The 22,671-nt window shown below is 42.3% G+C and overlaps 1 protein-coding gene across 1 annotated transcript; it reads right to left on the bottom strand.

Moving 5' to 3' along the window:
• Positions 1 to 265: 265 nt before the first annotated feature.
• LOC147623986 (serine/threonine-protein kinase D6PK-like) lies at positions 266 to 3,770 on the bottom strand. The gene is made up of 3 exons (XM_086820664.1): positions 3,510 to 3,770; positions 2,576 to 3,270; positions 266 to 1,321 (listed from the first exon to the last, which is right to left on the bottom strand). The coding sequence occupies exons 2-3, from the start codon at positions 3,250 to 3,252 to the stop codon at positions 400 to 402; spliced, it is 1,599 nt and encodes a 532-aa protein (XP_086676790.1). The 5' UTR covers positions 3,253 to 3,270; positions 3,510 to 3,770; the 3' UTR covers positions 266 to 399.
• Between the last annotated feature and the right edge of the window lie 18,901 nt (positions 3,771 to 22,671).

The raw sequence follows: 22,671 nt of genomic DNA, 5'->3' as shown, positions 1-22,671 counted from the left end.
GTTGAGATTTCAGAAAATGACTCCACATTACGAAGCTAAAGCAGACCCCTCATGTTTGGCTATTTGAAATAACATTTTGGATTAAGTGAAAATTTGTGCACCCAACTAGAAAGTGCTTATGTACAATGATTAGCTACCGAGCTCATATGTTTGTGAGCACTGCTAAAATCAAAAGGTGGAAAGATCTCACTACTACTACTGCTGCATCATCATCATGTGGCCTTGTTGAGGCTTTATGTGATTTGATTTCATTTGATTTCATCCCAGTCACTTAGCTTTTTCTCTCAACATCAGGCCATTACAATGCAGTGATGCCAAATGAGGGCACATAAAAACGAGACAAAAAGAATGTTTGAGATTTTTTCTCTTTTTCGCTTGAATCTCAGCATGTCGGTTTCATTAAAAGAGCTCGAAATCTTCCCCCGCATCCACATCAGTTACCCAATTGTGATTATGACACGGATTAGGGTTGGGATTAGTGTAATTAGTCTGTTTTTTGCTGTCGGATTTGGTGGGTGCCGGAGGAGTGTATGGGCTGGGAATTTCCGGCGGTACTGCACATCTGATAAGAGCCCAGTTCACGCCTTCAAAGAAAGGATGCTGCTTGACTTCCGACGCCCCTCTTGTTGCCGCCAACCTCTTGATAGGGTCTTTCACGAGAAGCCCGCGTATGAGATCCTGCGCTGCCGGCGATGGGAACTCAACGGCGGAAGAATCCTCCGACGCCGGGAACTTCAAGGGCTGGGTTACTACGTTCATCAGTGTCACCTCGTTGTCGGAGCCCTTGAATGGAGTCCGCCCATGAAGAAGCTCAAAGAGGAAGATACCGAATGTCCACCAATCCACGGCGCTGCCATGTCCGTCGCCGACGATTATCTCCGGCGCTAGGTACTCGTGGGTTCCTACGAACGACATGGAGCGGACGCTGGTAGGTTCGGCGATGAGTTCCGGCAGGGGACGGCGACCAGCAGCGCCGCGCGGTGGTTTCGGCTTGACCGAAGCTGCGGGAAGGTGGAAAAATCTGGGGACGGGCAGGCAAGAGGCAATTGGATGGACGCTGCAGGGGGCGACGCAGCCCAGGCCCGGTAACTCACAGTTGCCGGAGCTGCTGCCGGACGGCAGGCAGGACGAAGGAGGCTGACGAACGGAGGCCAGTCGGGATAGCACCGGATTGACGGAGCATTTTAAAGAAAGGTCGAAGTCCGACAACATGATATGGCCGTCCTCCCGGACCAGGACGTTCTCCGGCTTGAGGTCCCGGTACACGATACCCATCATGTGCAGATACTCCAGGGCCAGCAGCACCTCGGCGGCGTAAAACCTGCAAGATCAGCAGCAAATTTACGTCAACGACAGGCTTGATTCCGTCAGTGTCCCGTCAACAAATGCACAGCAACGGAAAAGCAAAAAGCAGACAATTTTTTTTCCCGTTGTGGAAATTTGAGCCTTCTGAAGATAAGGCCAAGCTCTCTCATTGCCATTGGGCCTGATAGTTAGAATAATTTAATTTTTGAAAAGCGTTTTATTTTTGCGAGAAATCTGCAACCACGCCCAAGGTACAAAATGCTTTGCAAAACTATAATTGAATCCTTACCAACTTACCAACCGAATCAGAAACTACTGTACTGATTACGAAATAAGAAAAAAAACAATCCAATAAATCCAAAAAAGGGATCAAATCCAAAGGTACAAATGCGTGCTAAACAACAATTTTCGATAATACTAGCCTTAACAAACTCAATGATGATGCCCATTATGCATTCATTGCAGGCAGAGATCAATTTTACATCAAACACTTTCGTGCACATCCGCGTTTAATACAGGCTTAATCACAATTAATTAACCCCAGTACGTACGAGTTAGAAATGAAAACAATCTAGTTCTCGTCACCGACCGTCAGATCAGGGTTTGATGCGGGCTTAATCACGATATCTAATCTACAGACAGTAAGCAATTTCAACCAACTTATGGCAATCGATTTTGTAAAGTTCTGATCCGTCCGGCTTGTTTCATTAATTCGAACCCTGCACTCTTTAAATGTAGCCCCAACCATCAGATTTCACACTCGTGTCAGGTTCTCAGCAAAGATCACTTCCGAACTTGCAAATTGCTATGCCCCTTCCAGGATTTCCATAAATTGGGAAGATTTTTTATTTATTTTTTTCGAATTCTCTTTCCCCTCTTTTTAAAGGTAAAGGCATGCGATTTCTGCCAGCCCATTAAACCCATTGCAAATATGCGACCGATAATGAGCTACATAAATAAATTTAGACGGATAATGGAAATAAACGTTTAGATTAAGGTGCTCGCATAATTTTTTACTGGCCCACGTGGACTAACAGGTTGTTTAAACATCGATCTAAGCATTGTATTTAGTAATGACTTACTGAGAGTAGGTGTTTAATTAGCAATACTGCTAATTACAACGCACAGCAATCATTAAGGTCGTGTTTAAGCGGTAATGACGATTATATACATTAGCAGTCGAGAAGATGCATGGATACAGACAGTCCTATCCCCCTAGAATCCTTCACATCCACATCACTCAGCAATCATGAAGGTGATTAGTAGCTACCTGACTGCATTCTCGCAGAAGCGTTTGAAGGATTGGCGTTGACGGAGGACGTGTAGATCACCTCCCGGACAGAACTCCATGACCAGGCAAGAGAACTGGCGCTCATCGAGGTGGGCATACAAGGTGGGCAGGAAAGGGTGGTCCAGAGCCTCTAAAATCTCTCTCTCAGTCTGAGCCCTCAGCAGCTTGTTGCGTCCGGCCAGAGCCCTCTTGTCCATCACCTTCACAGCAAAGAAGCAGTTCGAAGCACCCCCTTTCAGCTCGGCCAAGTATACACTCCCGATGTCCCCGCTGCCCAGCCTCTGCAAGAATCTGAAATGGTTAAGCCCCAAGGCACCCTCCCGCGCTTTCACATTCTGGATGGCCTCCCACGCCCCGTCCTGCGCCTTGTGTGGCTTGTTGGCGGAGGCGGAGGCGGCGCCGCCCACGGGCGGCCCTCCTCCTGCTCTTGTGTCGAAGCTGCTGCTCCTGCTGCAGCTACTGGTGTTGAGCTCTGTAGAAGACCTGCTCTGGCTTCTGGTGGGATCTATCTCGTAGTACATGGGCTCGCTGAAATCGCTTTCTCTTACTTGTTGCTGCCCAGCTATCATCTCCCCCACCTGCACAGATGCGTAGCTCTCTAAATCTGACTCCCTCGCCGACTCGCACATCGCCACGATAACCTTCTCTTCCATCATACCTCCCTCCCTCTCTATCTGCATATATCAACAGATAAACTCACATCATACTAACCAAAACAAGAGCAGGAAACCCAGTCATATAGCCATAGCTGCATTATATCACCCCCATAGCTCGAGTGGGCACTATTGCAGAGCTATTGTACATCTAGCTCATTGGATAGCTTGATGCAAGATAGCATTTTTTTAGGTGGGCACATGGGCAAGTCTAAAAGAAATCTTTGCAGAAAAAGTGAAGAAAGTGTGATAGATCTTACCTGCAATCCACGAATAAATTAATGTATGGAGGAGGGATCCGGTAATATAAATAGCTACTGCTGTAGCAGCATGTGTGTGGGAAACTTTCCAAAAACCTGCAATGGGGCAAGTGAGGGGAACTGTTCATTAAGCATCATTGGGATGCAATGTAGAAGAAGAAGAAAATGAATATATGTGCATAACGTGAAACGTGAAATGGGCCTCGGGGAAAGACAGTGGTGGTGGTGGTGGTGGGCAGAGAAAGAGAGTTTTGTATGGAAAGAGGAGCCTTGACGAGACCAATTATATATATTTGAAAATTTATATATATATATACATATTCGCAGTGTTGTCTCTCCTTGCTTTTAATGTTTTCCAAATATACGAACCATACACGCCTGTAATCCAACGTGGCAAGCCTCCATTGGGTCCAGCTCACCGTGTCACGCATTGTGCCAACAAAGCAGGATCCTCCAGTGGGGCTACGACCCTGTACACCAGCTCACCCATATGAACATGCAATCTATTAAATAATGCTTAGATCCAGCGTGGCATTGTGGCCACGCTGGAATTTAACATCTTTAGCGCGGTTTTAAATCGTATTTAAACTCCCGTATTAAATCATCGGTTCTAAATACGACCGGCATCACCCGGTATGCCGGTGTCGATGCCGGCAGCTTTCGCGCCGCCGGTAGCCGGGTAGGCGCCAGAAGGCGGGGCCCGCCCCCCATCGTGAGCGCACGTGATGCCCTTCCCAAAAGCCCGGCTGCCAATCCGAACTTCGAAGCCAGTTTTCAAAAAAAGCTTCTAATCTATCTAATAATAATAATAACACAGCCCCATCTCGCCCATATTTTTTCCCTCCCTTTTTCACACTTTTGAAAACATGTCGGTTCGTTGATATTTTTAACCACCCTTTCAAGTCCGGTTATTGTTTACATGCCAGCGCACCCCATTTTCAAGACCAGTTAGTAGCCAGCCACCTACGCGCTTCCTGCTTAATTCATAAGGCCCGCACCACATGCTCTTGAGTCTTCTCTACTTCACAAATGATTACTTTTTTTTTGTTTTTGTTTTTCTAGTCAAGGTCAAAGACAAGCGGACTTGTTCTAAGACTCGAACAGAGAAACACTTTTGTCATTAGCTTCGTCGTTCACGGTTCTCAGCCACATAGACGGTTTGATTACTCTCTCAACTCAAGAAAACAAACAGAAAATTTAAACCATATGTTATTTTTTTTAAATTACAAACTAAAATTCTCATGGACTCAATTTACTTAATGAAAAAAAAAATCAATCATTGTGTGCCACTATTTTTAATTATACACATGGGACGATGGATGAGCGGAAGGAAGTTCCCTACATTGAGCCATGAGAATGTGACATGCAACAGAGAAGAGCAAGCCTTTTTCAATAACCAAACTGAGACATAAAAAAAAAACACAAAACCTCCCATAACCCTTGCAGGAGAGAGGACAACAGAGCATATGATCATCTGATCCTCATAAACATGGATAGAAGTAGGGCCAATCATCCAAAGACACGCTACGAGGTGTAAGCACACATAAGAAAACCTGTAAGGGTGTTGGAGCCACATGAATCCATACGATTTCTCCACAACATCATGAACGATTGACGATGTCTCCAAAAGCTATCGGTTATTCAGTTGAGAAGTAGGCATGCCGACGTTTTTTTAGCGACGATCAAGTTGTTCTGTGGTGACGGTTAACTAAGGTTTAAAAAATCAACTATCGAATCTTATTATTTAATGAATTTTTTTCAATCATTGTGTGCCCCCATTGGTATGTATTATGCCTTATACCTCAAAAAAAAATTCCTACATCAAATTATGGCCCAGTTTCCACACCATATTTCTTTTCTGCAGCACATTATGGCCGAGTTTCCATGCTATGCTAAATTTCCAACTCGTTTTCAGGCCTTAAAGTAGAAGAAGATAAAGTGCTAGAAATTATCTTGTGGTTGTGACCTAAACATATAGGATTCTCAGGTGTTTAGCTCGTAAACTGGTTTGCCAATTTGAGGGGGTGTGGAAATGGGCCCTATGTTGTTATGACTAGGATGGCTTTACAAATGATGTCCGCACACAAATCCAAGAAAATCCTTACCTTCTATACATCCATGGTGGTGTCTTAGGCCTAAATCTTTTCATACATGGTAGGTATCTTAGGGCTAGATCTTTTCACAAGGCAAGGACCATATTTTAGCTTCATGAGATAGATTTTAACTACTTGTGGTGTGGACCTTGGTAATTGAAGCAAACAACCTTATTGGCTAATGGCACAAGTTTATTAGGGCCAAATGGTGTCCAGGTTTGTCTAAGGGCATCCCTGATCTAATGGTTTTAATTGGCATCCACTATTGCTTACCCACGGGATGTGTAAATTTGGTTGACGATAATCACCTTTGTCCAACAAATTACTTTCGAGCTAGGCTCTCATGAATCCCCCTTAGAGCATCACAAAGTTAGCACAACTAGTTATGAGCTGAGCAATTTGAGATCTTATATGCCCTTCTTGCAACCAACCAACCACAAAAAAAAGTTATAGAGATTTTGTCATCTTGCATTTAAAAACTAAATTGCATACAATTTGAGATTTGGCCTTTCCTAAAAATCGAACCTTAAAAAACCAATGTTTTGCCACATGAAAGACCACACTAGAATATTCTTTATGCTTGCTTCTTTTTTTTCTTGAAGAGTTGAGAGTGATAGCCTTTTTTCTTCTTAAAAATAAGACCTTTTATCATATTCTTGCTAAAGCATAACCATAACAAAACAATCATGTGATCTCAAAAGTAGCTTGCAAAACCTTATCAATTGCATACTAATCAAATAGCATATTGTACAATTGCAACTCAAAAGTTATCATACTTCTTATGTCTTTCGTCATGTCCCACATGAAGAATCAATCGAGATACTTTGTTAATCATGATACAATGAAGAGATTTTTTTTTTTGGGTGATTTCCTTTCTAAGTGATCATAGCACTAGTAGCTAATATGAAACAAGGTTTTTCATGGACCATTTATTCTTTATACTCTTGCCTTAAGAAACTTCAGTCATCATTGTATTATTGTTTATTGTTGCAACTAAAACATTCATCTTTCATTTTCACCCTCGAACATGAATTCATAGTATACGTGTTACCTTTGAACCTTATTTAATTGTTAGAAAACGTTCTCTTACATCTTTGTTCCATCATTAAACATGAGGATTTTTACCCCTTTCTTTGCCACTAACTCTTCTAAGATTTTGAATTCCTATAAAATCGGGTCAAAAGGGATATCCTTCTCTTTATGGGGAGTCTTCCATTCAAGACATCATTCTCTCTTCCTTCACTAAGGCCTCCTTGTTGCCTTCACAACCCTATGGTTCCATTGTCCCGAAATTTCTTGCTAGCCCCCCATCCTCATCTCCTTCCATCACATGCATGTCAACTTCCCTCGAGCCTCCTTGTGGCTCCATTGGCAACCGATCACCTTCTATAGCCTCAATTCCTTCCAACACAAGTATGTTGATCTCCTCGGGCACCCCTAAGAGAAGCTGAAGTGTCTCTCTCATTCATATGCTGACCACCTACCTACTCCTCTTTAGCGTCAATAAGACTTCCCTCTCACCTTTTTAAACTTGCTTAATAGCTCTATTCCATGCCCTCCCTCTCCTTAGCTATCTTTTAATTTTTGTTTCCTTTATCATCACCAAAGTCTATATGCCTTTCTCCTCTTCCGATTCCTTTGATTCCATCATCTCCTCCTATGTCTTCTCCTACCTCCCCACAATTTGTGGCATGGTGCTCAATTTTCTTTCAATGGTAGCAAGCATTTGGGAAGAACAAGGAGAATGCCACACGCTACCGGAACCACCCCTCTTACCCCACGTCAAGGTCCTCAAATGCAAGTACACCCACCCTTAACAAACCATCCTCCACAATACACAAACCCTCGATCAATAGTGTCTAGGCACAAACAACATCCTCTTCATGTACAATCTTATGGATGTGTGGTGTGAGATAAAATGGAATGTGACCTAAACAAAACAATACAATAGAAGCTCCTCCTCCATGTGAAACTATAGCAACCAAAGCATGGCATAAGAAATCACTACCCCAGCATCCCCCCAACATACCATAAACCACCTCCGTAGATTTACAACTTGCCAAATAGGACCCCCTCCATAGGGCCACAAAGTTGATGATAGATGTGTTCTTGCCAACAGGTGCCCCTATTTTCCATGACCTCAGAGATGCCTCATACATGGGCTTCCCCATGAAGTCTAATAGCATGCCAGTCTCTCATAAGGCTTGTTTCTATGGTTTTGGCCAAAAGCTCTAGCTTGATTGCATGCTTAATTGGGTGTCTACCAACATTATCCCTCTTGACCTCCCTAGCAGGTCCTCCTACAGTAGGTCCATCTCAAATGCATTTCCCCTCTCCCTTTTGCCCCAATAGCACTGAGTCTTGAATAGCTTGCCTAGGATCTTAGCTTTACCAGATCTAGGTCTATACTTCGTCCCTTCCCTATGGCCATAGTATGCAACACAACAAAGTTAAATGTACTCACCTCTTGCTTGACTTTATCGTATGCCTCCTCTGCTCATGCATCCTCTTTTTTCCCTTCGTGTACTAGCTCACCTAAGCATCTCCCCCCTCCTGTGTAACTCCTTAAACTCCCCTCCATGAGTCTTCATTGACCTCTATCTCCATTCAACGGCTTTCACACAGTTTGACATTTTGAAGCCTCACTTTTAAAAAATGTATGGCAATATTGTTGACTAATTATGTAATGAAAACAATAGGAGGTATAATGGTGATTTTGATAAGCTTGTAAGGAATAAAGGAGTATTTTACATTCCAAATGTCACAACTAATCACATGAAATCACATAAATTTTAAAGTAGGCTAACAAATGTTGATTGACAACTTAAGTTTAAGAAATTCATTAAGTGCAATTCACATAGTGTAGGAGGGGCCAAGGGTAAGGCAAACTAAAAAAAGGGGGGGGGGAGGGTATTTACAATTGTGTAGTGCACTTCACTAATCACTCTAAAATTATAATAGAAAAAGGTTATTCCATGGTGCTATTAGCCCTATCCACAAGCATAGTCCTTATTTTTCTCTTATTGTTAAATTTATAAGGAAGGTGGAGCTAGTAGTTATCTTCACACTTTTGGAAATGATATTACACCATGTGGTAGATTATTTCCTTCCTATCAACTCTGTAACATACATTTCATGCATTGGTAGTTTCTTGCATTTAATGAATATTGAATTGATGTAGTTGTATTATCCTTGCCCCTACCATCTTTGTTAGTATCACACACTTTATGAAGCATGAGCTTATACAAATAAATGCTAAAGGATAATTATCATCATTGACCTTCTATTTTTGCTCATGTATAAGAGTCATTAGCACTACGTATAAGCTTAAGCTTGGATAACCATACCATCGAGGAATAAAGGGAGATAAAGGTGTGTCAATGCAAGCTAGGGTGTTTCAATTTAAATAACTACACTATAACATATAGGTCGTGTAGCGACACAGCTTTACAATAGAAATTCTCTCTAAATATCATCACTTTCATTATTGCATTGGACATGTTGCTTAATGGAATAGTGACACTAATTTATATTGTGTAGAAAGAAGTAATAAAAACAACATTCCTTTTTTAAGAAACCCTCTCTCTCTCTCTCTCTCTCTCTCTCTCTCTCTCAAATACATACAAGTTAGTTAGGACTTTTATCTTTAAATTAGCATTAAACATCAAAATAGATTTACGAATTGAGACATCAAAGAGCGAAATCCTCCCTTCCCTTCTAGATGGGAGGTTACTGTAACATGATATGGTAGTGATGTGTGTGAACACACTTAGGACCACCAAGGCACTTTTTCCCTCACTAGGAGGTTTTTTCCCCCGTGCGTATGTACACCCTCTTATCTACTCATTTTGGGGTGTGTACTTATCTTTTGTATCTGGCACACATTTGTTCATTCTAATCTAGTTGTGTGCTCTCAAGCTTCTCTATCTTATGTGTGTGTGTGTGTTATTGTAACCCTAACCCTAATTCCAACAATTGGTATCAGAGCTAGCTTCCTTGCAACTTGATCTAGTAGTCTGCTGCCTCCCTCCTCACGACCCTTTTTTTTTTGGTCTCCGATTGAGATACCCTCTTAAGAGAAGAAGGTGTATACTTTAGTGTGTTGTATACTATGTACACATCATTTTCGGGATCCGTGGTGGTGGCACGTTTCGAGCGCGTTTTGGGCACCGCAAGGTTTCTGTAGACGTTCTGGAGAGGCATCATTTTGGATTGGTTCTGCTCGATTTTGGGTGTTTGGGCTATGTAAGTGGCAAAGATTTGGTGTGCAGCAGCATCTACAATGTCTTCAACAACGACCATCATACTTTCGCCCCAGTAACACTCTATTCTCTACTCTATGTTAATTTTCATACACTTTACAGGTGATTCAGTTAGTTGGCAGCCATCCAAGGTTGCATTCCGTGAATATTGAGTACTTGCAGTGTGTTAAAAGATTTTGCATTTGGTAGAAAGTCATGGTGGCTGGCAGTAGTGATTTATTCAACATGTTGTCTGCTGAGGAACAAACTTGATGGGACTAACTACCCATTGTGGTTCTATATGATGAGACATGTATTGGTTGTTAAAGGCCTTTGGAATGTGGTCAGTGGTCAATGGTAGTGAAATTTATCCTGTTTTACAACTACCACTGCAACTAGGTGCTACAGGTACATCTGAAGTAGAATCTTATACAGATGTGGATCCTCCACATGCACCACCAATACCTTCCACTTCTACTCAAACGAGATGAGATGGAAGAGATGCACAGGCACATGCATTGCTTGCACTTTCTATGAAAGCGAAGCATTATTCCTCATATTCGATCATGTAAGACTTCAAAAAAGGCATGGGATGCACTTGTTGCATTATACCAGGTGCGCAATGAAGCACGTGTTGCATATCTGCGCAAACAGTTGGAGTCTGAGCACATGAATGAGGGAGACTCAATGGATAACTTCTTGACCAAGATTAAAGATTTTAAGGAGCAACTTGCTAGTGTGGATGAGATGTATCCTAATAGTACATTGGTGCCCATAGTTCGCAATGCATTGCTGGATTCTTATCAGAGCTTTGCCTCTACCCTTAAACTCATGAGATGAAGGGAAATCCAAATGCCCTTACATTTAATGAGCTGGTTTCAATACTCTTGCAGGAAGAGAAGTCTAGGCAAAACAGATCTAATATGCGATTTGGTGACCAAGTTTTTGTTGCCAATTAGAAAGGCAAAGGTAAAGCTAGTTTCAATACTCTTGCAGGAAGAGCAGTCTAGGCAAAACAAATCTAATATGCGATTTGGTGACCAAGTTTTTGTTGCCAATTAGAAAGGTAAAGGTAAAGCTTCTCTGCATGGTGGCTATAAGCCAACATTAGAATCCTCAGGTAAGGATGCAGAGAAAGAAGGTGATAAGCCTAAAAAGAAGGGCAAGTGTCACTATTGCAGGAAACCAGGACACTACATACATGAGTGCAAGAAAAGGCTAGAGAAGGAGAAAAAGAAAGAATCTGGCATGGTTGTGGGCTGATGCATCTGCACCAAGTACAGAGAAGAAGAAATCTGTAAGTTTTGCTTAAGATGATTGGGCATGGACTGTACATTACAGTTATGACCCTTCTGTTCATGATGTATACATGCAGTGGTAGAATTAAATGCTTGGTACTTTGACAGTGGTGCTAGTTAGCACGTTACTTCACAAAAAGGTTTGTTCTCATCTTTGGAATCTGTCCCAAGTGTAAAAATCGTCACATGTGCAAATGGTTCCTCATATCCTGTCAAAGGAGTTGGTAGAGTTGTGCTCACTGCTGCAAATGGGGACGCATTTACTTTTTCGAAAGTTTTATATGTGCGAGGCGTTAAGAACTTGCTGTCAATTTCAGCCTTAGCCTTGTCAGGCTTGACGGCGGTGAAATTTGTGGATGATAGATATACAGTTCAGGATAGAAATGATGGTTATTCTATCATTGCCTCTCAGGTACCTTGTTTCATGGCCTATACAAGATGGATGTATGTGAGAAGTTGCAGCATGATGCTTGCTCAGTCTCTATGACTCGTGCTATGAGTGATGTAGAATCATGGCATGCACGATTTGGCCATATGAATTATGGCAGTTTGTTACGCCTTCAAAGGCATGATATGGTGTCTAAGTTGCCAACTCTTGAGACCCCTACTAGACATGTATGCGAGGGGTGTATTCTTGGCAAAATGCATCAGGCATCATTTCCAAAGGATGGATCTGTGAGAGCTATTAAGAAATTACAGCTTATACATAGTGATGTATGTGGTCCTATGAGGACACCATCTATTGGGGGGGATATCTCTACTTCGTCACTTTTATTGATGATTACTCCAGATATAGCTGGGTGTATCCATTAAAGCAGAAGTCAGAGATTTTTATGTGCTTTAGGAATTTTGTATCCATGGCTGAAAATGCATGTGAATGTAAAGTTGGCACCAGGCTTCATTTAGATCGAGGGGGGGAGTATATGTCCAAGGAATTTCATGCATATAAGCCTGAAAAAGAAATAAGGCATCAATGTACAGTGCCATACACACCTCAGCAAAATGGTGCCATCATACACACCTCAGCAAAATGGTGTGGCTAAGAGGAAGAACAGGTCTCTCATGGAGATGGCACGATGTATGGTGAAAGTCCAAGATTTACCTCAAACTATGTGTTAAACAAATGCACTACCAAGGCCTTGCTGTCTAAAACTCCTTACGAAGCTTGGCAGCAGAAAGCCTTCTGTGGCTCATTTGCGTGTTTTTGGTTGTCTTGCTTATGCTCTTGTGCCTGAGCAACAACGCTGTAAGGCAGTTAAATGCATATTTGTGGGATACAGTTCAGAAAGCAAGGGATATAGAGTCTACCATCCGGCCTCAAAGCGGATTTTGGTAAGTAGAGATGTTGTTTTTTGTCGAAAACTCAATTCAGCCCATGCTTTCATGCAAAAAATAGCATAATGTATGCTCACATGACATTTTTGATTCGCTCCTACCTTTGTTTAATGGAGGGAAGCCATATGTAGAGCAATTGAATGCTCAACCAACAAGTGCTAAAATTCAGCCTTGCAGGTGCAAAATCAGCCCCTGCAAATTAGCCTTTTGTTGAGGCAGTTATTGAGGATGTAGTGGATGAGGAGAGAGCAGCCATAGAAGAATCTAGGCGTATGCCAAAATGGCTTGTGCAGACATTGAGGGATAGCAAGTTGGCAGCTCCTTTACCTAGCAGAACTCGTGCAGGTTCTCATCATGTAGATTATTCTCATGTGGATCATGTTCTCATTTCTACTTTATGTAATGAGGAGGAACCTGTTTCCTTTGAGGAAGCACAGGATGATGATCATTGGATGCATGCTATGCAAGATGAGTATAACTCTATACTCAAGAATGATACCTGGTATTTGATAGATCTACCTCATGGCAAGAAGGCCATTGGTACAAGTTAAAACGCAAAGCAGATTGTAGCATTGATCGTTCGCTACAAGGCCATACTTGTTGCAAAGGGGTATGCCCAGCAAAAGGGCATTGATTATGATGAGACCTTTGCACCTAAATCTTGTATGACTACCATTAGGTGTCTCATTGCTTTAGCAGCACATCATGGGTGGAATGTATATCAATTGGACATTAAGACTACATTCTTGAATGGTGATTTACATGAGGAGGTGTATGTATCGCAGCCTCCTGGTTTTGATGTGGAAGGAGAAGAGTTTAAAGTATGTAGGTTGAAAAAGGCTCTTTATGGCCTTAAGCAGGCTCCTAAAACATGGTATGAGAAGATTCATGCATACTTGGTTACAAATGATTTTTGCAACAGTCCAATAGAGAGTACCCTCTATGTGAAGAGGAGTAAGGACACATTTTTAGTCATCGTTCTATACGTTGATGACATGCTGCTCACGAGACCTAATATAGATCAGATTTCAGCCTTTAAGGCTGATTTGTAGCCCTCGTTTGAGATGTCAGATTTTGGACCCTTGCATTATTATTTGGGGATTCAGTTTATGCAGCGCAATGATGGCGTTGTTATGTTGCAGTCTAAATATATACAGAAGCTATTAAAGAGGTTTAATCTTGAAGATTGTAAACCTGTGGCTACACCTATGGAGACAGGTACTCGACTTAGTCTTCAAGATGCAGAAGACTCTTTTGATGCTAGTTTGTATCAACAGGATATTGGATCCCTTCTTTATGTATGCAACACGAGGCTAGATATACAGTATGCGGTCTCACAGTTGAGTAGATTTATGCATAGCCCATATATGAAGCACTGGCAGGCTATTAAGTGGGTTTTCCGCATGGCACTCAGTATTTTGGATTGTTTTATCCAAAGGGGGGTGAGTCACAACTGCATGCTTTTAGTGATTTAGATTGGGCTGGATGTTATGACACACAAGTGTCCACTAGTGGGTTTTGCTTTCGCCTTGGTGATTCATGTATATCATGGCTCAGCGCAAGAAGCAGCCTACAGTGGCCACTTCTAGCTGTGAAACTAAATACAAGGTAGCTTTTACAGCTATAGTTAAGTGTGTGTGGCTCAAACGTCTTATGGTGGGGCTGATTTGGGTGTTGGACAGTTGTCTAGCACTATGATTTTCACTGACAGCCAAAGCGCATTAGCAGTTGCGAGGAACCCAATGTTTCATGCTCCCACTAAGCACATTGAGGTGCATTACCACTTTGTCAGCAGGGAAAGACTATCTGCAGTAGAGATCAGCTTAATCTATGTGCCTACACATGACAACATGGTAGATTTATTCATGAAGGCTCTTCCTCGTGAAAAGTTTAAAGCTTTTTGTAAAGCTTTGGGCTTACTTCCTTTTCAGGATTGATCGGCCATACCCTGTCCATGTTCACATTATCACTCCAGGGGGGATTTGTAGCATTATATGGTAGTGATATGTGTGAGCACACTTAGGACCGCGTCGGGGCACTTTTTCCCTCACTAGGAGGTTTTTTTCCTCGTGCGTATGTAGACCCTCTTATCTTCTCATTTTGGGGCGTATTGTCATTTTGGGGTGCGTACTGGAGGAATGAAGTGGAGGAGAGCAGCAACCAAATAAAAATGGTGATTTAGAGCTCGACTCTTAACAACACAGGAAACAAGTAAGTTCTTAATGACAATTACATCTCCATTCTAGCCTAGGTTGGAGTGGTGGCTAACAACATGGAAAGTGAGCAAATCTAGGGAGATGAAAGGAAGATATGCATCTAGGAGGAAGAGGATATAGCAAGAGGAATTGTGGGTATGAAGAGTGGGATTTTAGAAGTGCTTGTAAGAGTCCAATGGTGGAGAATGGTGGAGATATCCTTCATTGTTTCTTACCTTATGTAGCTCAAAATAGGATTACAGATATCCTTCATTGTTTCTTACCTTATGTATCTCAAAATAGGGATTACAAATATCCTTCATTGTTTCTTAACTTATGTAGCTCTAAATAGGGATTGCACAAGGAGGCATAGTCTTGAGGGTGGAAAGAGGATCATGGAATAGGCTTGATATATTCTGTACACATAACTTGGTGTGATCACCTCATCATTGTAAGGGCCACTTCACATTTTAGTTTCCACATCATCATAAACACCACAACAATTTATAATTATGCAAAGTGACTTTACATTTTGCTTTTGCCACATCATTAAATGCATGAGTGACTTCAGATTACAATTACCATATCATTATGTATAACAGACTTTACAAATATTATAACCAAATCATCATGTGTAAGCGAATTCAATGTATAAGTAATTTCACAATTTGATTAGCATCATCAATATGTATAAGTGATTTCACATTTTGGTTGACTTATCATGACTTCACAATTATGGTTTGCCACATTACCACTCATGTGTTTGTGAATACCATTTCACATACACATTTGCTTTCACATACACATACACATTTGCTTTCACATACACATACACATACACATACACATTTGCTTTCACATACACACACACACACACCCGATCACACAACTTGCAATCTAAGAAGCAAGCATGCCTATAGAAAATAATCAGATTCCCTTGGGAACAGTGAGCACTTGTGCAAGGACATACTAGACATAAGTAGTTTTTAAGGTTTGTTTCATCTAATTTCTATATGCAGAGAACTCAATAATTAGACTCCTTGGGAACAGTGAGCACTTGTGCAAGGACATACTAGACATAAGTAGGTTTTTAGGTGTGTTTCTCTCTCGCTCTTACTCTTTCTTGTACTCTTTACACCTGTATTTTTGTAGCCTACTCTATGTACTATGACATAATTTATTACTTGAGTGCTCTTAGTCTATGATCTCTACATCACTTTGTGATTGCTAAACTTGTCGCCATGCCATATGGCAAGAAGGACACAATAAAGCACAAAGTGTATGTTTGTTCACCGATTGAGGACACTGGAGCCTTGTAAGATAGAGAGAAGGAGAGGAGAAGGACACAATAAAGCACAAAGTGTATGTTTGTTCACCGATTGAGAACACTGGAGCCTTGTAAGATAGAGGAGAAGGCAAGGGTCTTACCAGTTTGCACTACAAGCTACTCTTGGTAGAGTAACTCTGTCTTGTGGTGAGCTAGGGTGCTCAACCTTGTCTCCTTTGTTGTCACCACAAAGGATCTTTGCAAATGGATGGGAAGCAAAGAGAGAGAGAGAGAGAGAGAGAGAGAGAGAGAGAGAGAGAGAGAGAGCTATGGAAATCTTAACCTCTACTTCGATGCCACGGTGAGTGAGAGCATGAGAGAGTAGACAAGAGAAGGACAGAGGGAGAAAAGAACATACATCAACACCATCACTCACCCATACAATCCCTAAGCATGCATGTAATAAAGAAGAAGAGAAAGCACATAAGCAACTTCACTCACAAGAGTAAGAAGACTCAAACTCAATTATGAGAATGAGATTATGTGTTTTCTTATTAGTCCAAATGAGAATGAGATTATGTGTTTTCTTATTAGTCCAAATGTCTTGTATACAAGACTCATTTATACAATGCCTGGCTAGAAAAATAAGGTCCGAGGGCCCAATAAGTTACTCTAGGCTAATTTCCTAGTTGAAATGTACATTATCGGCATTACACAAGTTGTAAGCTTGGTATTTGACTATCTTCCGACATTACATAAATCGTAAGCTTGGAGATTTTCCATAATCAGTTTACACAAAGCACATATTTTGTGGTACAAAAATATGGCTTGAAGATGTTGTCACGTCTTTGGAGTGATGTTAGTGGTTAAACATACCCCCTCTCTAATCATGTTCTCATCCTTAGACTCAACAGTGAAGCTTAGTGGTAGAAGGAGGCTAGTGGTAGAAGCATTTGAAGTTCTAGTAAAAGTCAAAGTGGGACTTCGTGTACTAGGTGGTTTGATGAAAGGCTTTGTAGGATGTCTCGAACATATCTTTGAATGTGAGCATGCGCGAGCCTTACATCCACTATACTTGCTTATAGTAGCCAAGTATTGGCGAAGAGTTGGACCCTTATTGTTGATGTTGAAGGCCATGCCTTGTTGACACTCATCAAAATGCATGCCAATTAGGGAACTCCACCAAAGGGACAATAATGGTGAGCTTGGAAAAGCGGATGGTGACAACCATATCAAGGTCGGAAGCACTGTATCTTAATCTTGGATGAACTTTTCATTATGTAAAGCATCCATTCTTCATATAGGAACGGGGGTGGTTGAGGTGGAGGCATCCAAGGGAAATTAAATTGTAGCTTCAAGTTCTTATCAAGCTTTTGCTCGAAGAGGTCCTAGGCCCATCTGTATTCGATTGAGAAGAAATAAAGAGGATTGATCCTAAGATACCTCGGAGCATAGCAATACTTCTTCTAACACTTGGCCTAGAGAAGGTAGAGTCGCCATGCTCCCCCATGAGGTTGTGCGTTATTGGGGCTGCTCTGGCGCCTGTGGTCATTTATGTCCTCCATGGTCCCTCTTATGATGAGATCTAGATCACTAATTAAACTTCTATTCTAGATAATTCTTGATAATGCATATATCGAGGTGATTAGTGATCCTATTGGTATCAGTGATAAGGTCGGGATATTGTTGTTGGTCTGGGATTTTTAGGGCTTTGTTAATGTCAATCCCATCAAGAGGATCGCACCAGTTAAATGGGCGATCAGGGGTATATTTGTTTCTACTCTTTGACAAGGGGGGGTTATAGGATCTTACCTTCTTCTTAGACCTAGAGGAGAGAGGGGTGATTGGCTTGCAAGGCCATGGTGAGGTCATTGAGGACGTTCCCTAGAGGTAAGTGGCAGGGGCATCTTGGGAGATGAGAGGGATGAGGGCATGGAGATGCAGATTACCTGATGTAGAGGGTTGGTCCAAGGGAAGGGAGGTCAAGGCATGTTATTTTTCCTTACTTTTTGGCAAAAGTTCCTAAATCATGTGTATCTGAAGATGGGCCTGATGTTGAAGGGCCATTGGGAAGCTTGGCCCCTAGGCCACTCACCGCACTGATCCTATTGGGGGCCTTCTTCGGACGTCTTCGTACACATCAACATCGTCCTTGTCCTTTTGGCAGTGCTTGTGGTGTCCACTTCCTCATTCTTTACCTTGATTGATGTCTTCATGGATCGATAAAATTTGAGTATCCCCGTGTATTCCTCATCTAAGACGTCTTGGGGGCACGGGGGGCCACATGCACAGTGTCAAAGAGGTGGCGCTTGCTGGTGCGCATAAGTACTTCCAGATTCTAAGTTCTAGATCCTACGATATAAGATGATGCCAATGGGTGCATAGACTGTGCTTGCCTCTACATTCAGATGGCAGTAGGCCTCATCCACATCATTCCACATCCATGTGTGTGCATCCACTAAATGGCTGCGCTGATGATATATGTAGATGCGGGATATGGGCATAAGTCAATGGCGGCGAGAATAAAAAGATCAATGAAGTCACCCTCATCTAGGTAGTCAGAGAAGGTAAAGACTCAGCACTAGGACTGGAGGTTGAGGCAAATGACATGGTGAGGGAAGCAAAAGATGGTGGAGGGCTCAGTAAAGGAGATGGTGTTTTGGAAGAAGAGCATGGTAAGGATGGTGTGGGAGGCATAAGAGAGGATGGTGTGGGAGGCATAAGAGAGGATGGTGGAGAAGGTGGAGGTGGGAAGCTTGTCATTGTTGAGGAATATGTTATGTTAGAGGAGGTTGAGCTGGAGGGTCATGTAGCCTATCATTAAGGGCAATGTGGCGGTGTTCTTCTAAGTCTCTAGTTGGGAAATGTTCAAATACGCAAGGAGGAGTGCTTATTGGGCCACATCCATCTACTCCTTTTAGTGTGCCATAAATTCGGTCATGTACGAGGTTATGGGTCATAGAGGAGAAGGCGCGGCAAGAAAGTTTAGGAGGAGGCCATGAGATTTGAAGATGGCTTGGGAGAAAGCTTTTAGCCGAGATGCCCTTCCTGTATCCACTTGTAGGTCTCTGTAAGATTCAGTGCCTCTTGAGAACTAGATAATGTGCTCTCCCCTCAAAATGGAATATGCGCCTCACACTTCCCTGAACTGCCTTAGCCCTTGGGAATGATTGATGGGGGGGGCAGCACTAGACTGCTAGCCCTTCGGGGTCCAGCCCTGCCACTTGTGCCTACTATTGGTTGTGTGGGGGTGTCCATCAGGGTTGTTTCCAAAAAATTTAGTAAAGACCTCGATGGAAATGGTCTCTTGATCAAACTTTTACCTCTTGGGTTTAGGAAAGTCGGCATGGGAGGGAGATATAGGGGTTTGTTACTTAGGAGGCCTACTCGGGGTGGTTGCATTTCGGTAGTTATAGGGTTCGAGAAGCTCTTCCCAGCCTACTACGTAGTAGAGAACCCTCGTGGACCATGGCTGCTCAAAACTTTCTCATGGGCTGAGTTCGCGCAGATGTGATGATGGAAATGCTGCCTAGTTCATTGGCATACCTTTTTTGAGGTGGGTGAGGAGAGAGAGGTTGCACCTACTGTACTTGTTTATCCATCGGAGATTAGTTAGCATGTGGGATAGCGTAAGCAATTCAAGTTGAGTAATGTCCTCCTATTTGACTCCTTCTTTGTTGATTGAGCCCTTGATGATGTCCTTAACCATTCCTTGTGCTCCGCTCAGCTTACAGTAGGGCTCTGTAGCTCGGGGTAGGTGCAAGGCTTCATGGACCACATCAAATTTTTAAGGCCAAGGTCAAGTCAACACCTATAGCATCACATATTATGTTAGTGCTAAGGTGGGTGTCATAAGAGGAGATGAATCTAAAATAGGTGTCCCAAGCCTGAAGAGCTGCTAGCCCACCAAGTATGTGCACGTGTTTCATGACTTCTGGTCTCCTGGTAATTTGATAGCACTCCTAGGTGGTAGGTGAGCTTGTGCTCCACCCTCTTGGTTGGACTGGATGATGCAGCTGTGAATCATGTGACCACCGACTTCTTAGAGCAGCTCCACTCCCTATGGGGAGAAGTCAGTGGGGTAGCTACTTGGTATTCCAAGAGCTTGGGGACCTTGGTGGCCTTTCTCTTCTTGGTGGATGTAAGGACCATAGTATTTGAAGAGGTTTCAGATACCCCCTTCTTCAATTGCCATGCTGATAATGGAGGATTCAGAGCTAGAAGGCAAGGAGGTTTCTAGATAAAATAGGCAGAAGTTTGGCAAGCTGGAGAGTGAATAGTGGAAAATGAGAGTGGGACCCTCTATTTTTATAGTATTTATTTGGGAATGTAAGTATGCATGTACATACATTCCTAAGTAAATATTTTAAAAATAAAGGGGAGCCCTATATTTGGGAATGTAAGTATGCACGTACATATAGTATTTGCCTGGGAACATATGTGCGGCATGTGGGTACATACGTTCATAGACCATTCTTGGGAATGTGTGTATGCAGATATGAACATGCGTGCACATATGGGAATGTGCATCTGCATATGAGAACATTTATGTGCAAATGAAAATGTGTGTGGGTATATGTGAGCATGCATGTGCACATGGAATCATGCGCGCACATATGAGAACGTGCATGTGCATCTTGTACTTTTTTGGGTTGAAAATGATGGAGTACTTAGTTAGCGGTGTTCTAATCACTAGGAACCAGGGCGATGCACCGTACCATGGACTAGGATTTCACCCACCATGGCCCCCCATCCGAAGATGTACGTAGAAGGCCAATGATTAGAGAACCATTTTACATAAATAGTATTGGCTTTCTTGTGTGGAATCTCCTCTATAAGACTCCATCCCTATGCTTTCTTTTGTTTCTACTTTTTTCTTTGCCCCATCTCAATTGCTTTCCTTGACTCTTTTTTTGTTGCTTCCTTTGACATTTTTCATGAGTTTTTTTCATTGGTATCTCTCTACATATGGCAAGGGTGAGGTACATGTTTTTGCCCACTTAGTGAGGCTTGAGATGGTGGATGCCGGCTGCAGCAAGGAAATGGGTGGTTCAAGGCCTTAAACTACATCATAGGCTTCTGAGTTCAAGGTGGAAGGAATATCATGTTCATGGTATGTTTGGAGATGGTTGTGGGGCTCCATGAATTGGTCAAATTTTGCCCTACCCTTTGCTAGCATTGCATATGGGATTTTTGTGGTGTTAGTAGCCTTGGGTTGCCATTGCCATTTCTCATTGGTTCTTTTTATTATGACTGAAGAGGTTGGGGGAACCGATGGTGTGACTTTAGGGACCCAAATACTTTTGTTACTACCTTCATATAATACCCTTAGTTCACTAGAAGCATGTCAAGCACCCACAATCTTTGGGTAGCGCATTTTTGTCAGGGTTGTCTAGCATTTTTGTCAACATTTTTTTACTACGTTTTGGCTAGTCAAAGTTTTTTTAGTCCTTGGCACCCTTGGGCTTCCAATAGATCCATTTTCACAAACCATGTTTTGGGTCTAGGGTTGGGATTTGGCGTTTTGCTATGTGTTCTAGTTAGTAGCATGGCTATGAATGGAATATGCTAGAGCTTCCTCTTGGATACCCAGAATTTCCTTTGCCCTTCTTAGTAACCTTGTGCCCGGAGCATTACTTTTGGTACCCACCACTTGTTGCCCTTATCATAGAAACATTGGTGTTGCTAGACTAATGGGTGGCATCGGTAGTCTTGATTTTGCAAGGTAAAAAAAGTTAGTAGTACTAGTGTTAGCTGGGTTAGTTTTTGGAGAGGCCACTTGTGTCGGGGGTACTGATGGTAAAGATTGATCTTGCTTAGGAAAGGATTTTAATGGGGCTTAGTGACTTACATTGACGGTTAAGTACAGAATTGGCCTCTTTTTAAGTGGCTTGGTTGGAGTGTTGGGAACTTGTCAATGGGTTGGAGCACTTCTAATGGGAGAATGGTTTTCTGGTGTCAAAGTTTGACAACAAGAAATGGGCTCCTCATTTATCAATAGGATAGTTACCTGTCCAATGTGGCTAGTTGCAAGGTAGCAGTTTGCGAGTCCTAGTTTATTTTGCATTGATTGTGCTCCATCCATCCTCGTCCAAGAAGCACTTCTTCATGCATGGTACCTGCAAGCATAACATAGAACTTCTCTTCCAAGGGGTTATTTCCAAGATGAAACATATCAATGAACGATCCTATGCATAAGGTTTTAAATGTGTCTACTCCTTCTATTCTCGCTTTTGTGGATGTCAACATCGTTTGTTGAAGTGCACACCAAGTTGCATGGGACATTAGGTTATGGTTAGCACCCATGTCGATGAGCACGAGCTCATGTTCTAGGACATTCTTTATGGACATGCCCAGCCAGAGTCTGGTGGGTTTCATCTCCCAGTCCTCCTCTTCTAAGTTAATTACTTGGGCCATGTTAACAAAAATGTGGCAGTTGTGCAACTTTTCTTATCTAGCCCTAGCTTCTTTCTAGGCTTCATGTTTTAGTGTAGCTTCTTTTATTCTCTCCTATTTCTTTTGCTGATAAATGGCCTTCAAGGCATTCATAGTTAATGGGCCATAGTAGCATCTAAGTTGAATTTCCACACTACCAAGTGTTTTGATGCTTGCTGATCCTTGGGGGGTGAGTTCACACACAAGGAACGGTCCCATTCCTTTATACTTTAGCTTGATATCTTTGTCTTTGAGCTTTTCATTTAACCATTCCTTGCACCTCAACTTTTCGGCTATC

This window comes from Cibotium barometz, chromosome 26 (genome assembly GCF_041138505.1).
Source record: "Cibotium barometz isolate CiBa-2024 chromosome 26, ASM4113850v1, whole genome shotgun sequence".
In the NCBI taxonomy this organism is placed as follows: Eukaryota; Viridiplantae; Streptophyta; class Polypodiopsida; order Cyatheales; family Cibotiaceae; genus Cibotium; species Cibotium barometz.
Note: the sequence above shows the minus strand (reverse complement) of the source record. Positions and strands in the feature narration are given on the sequence as shown.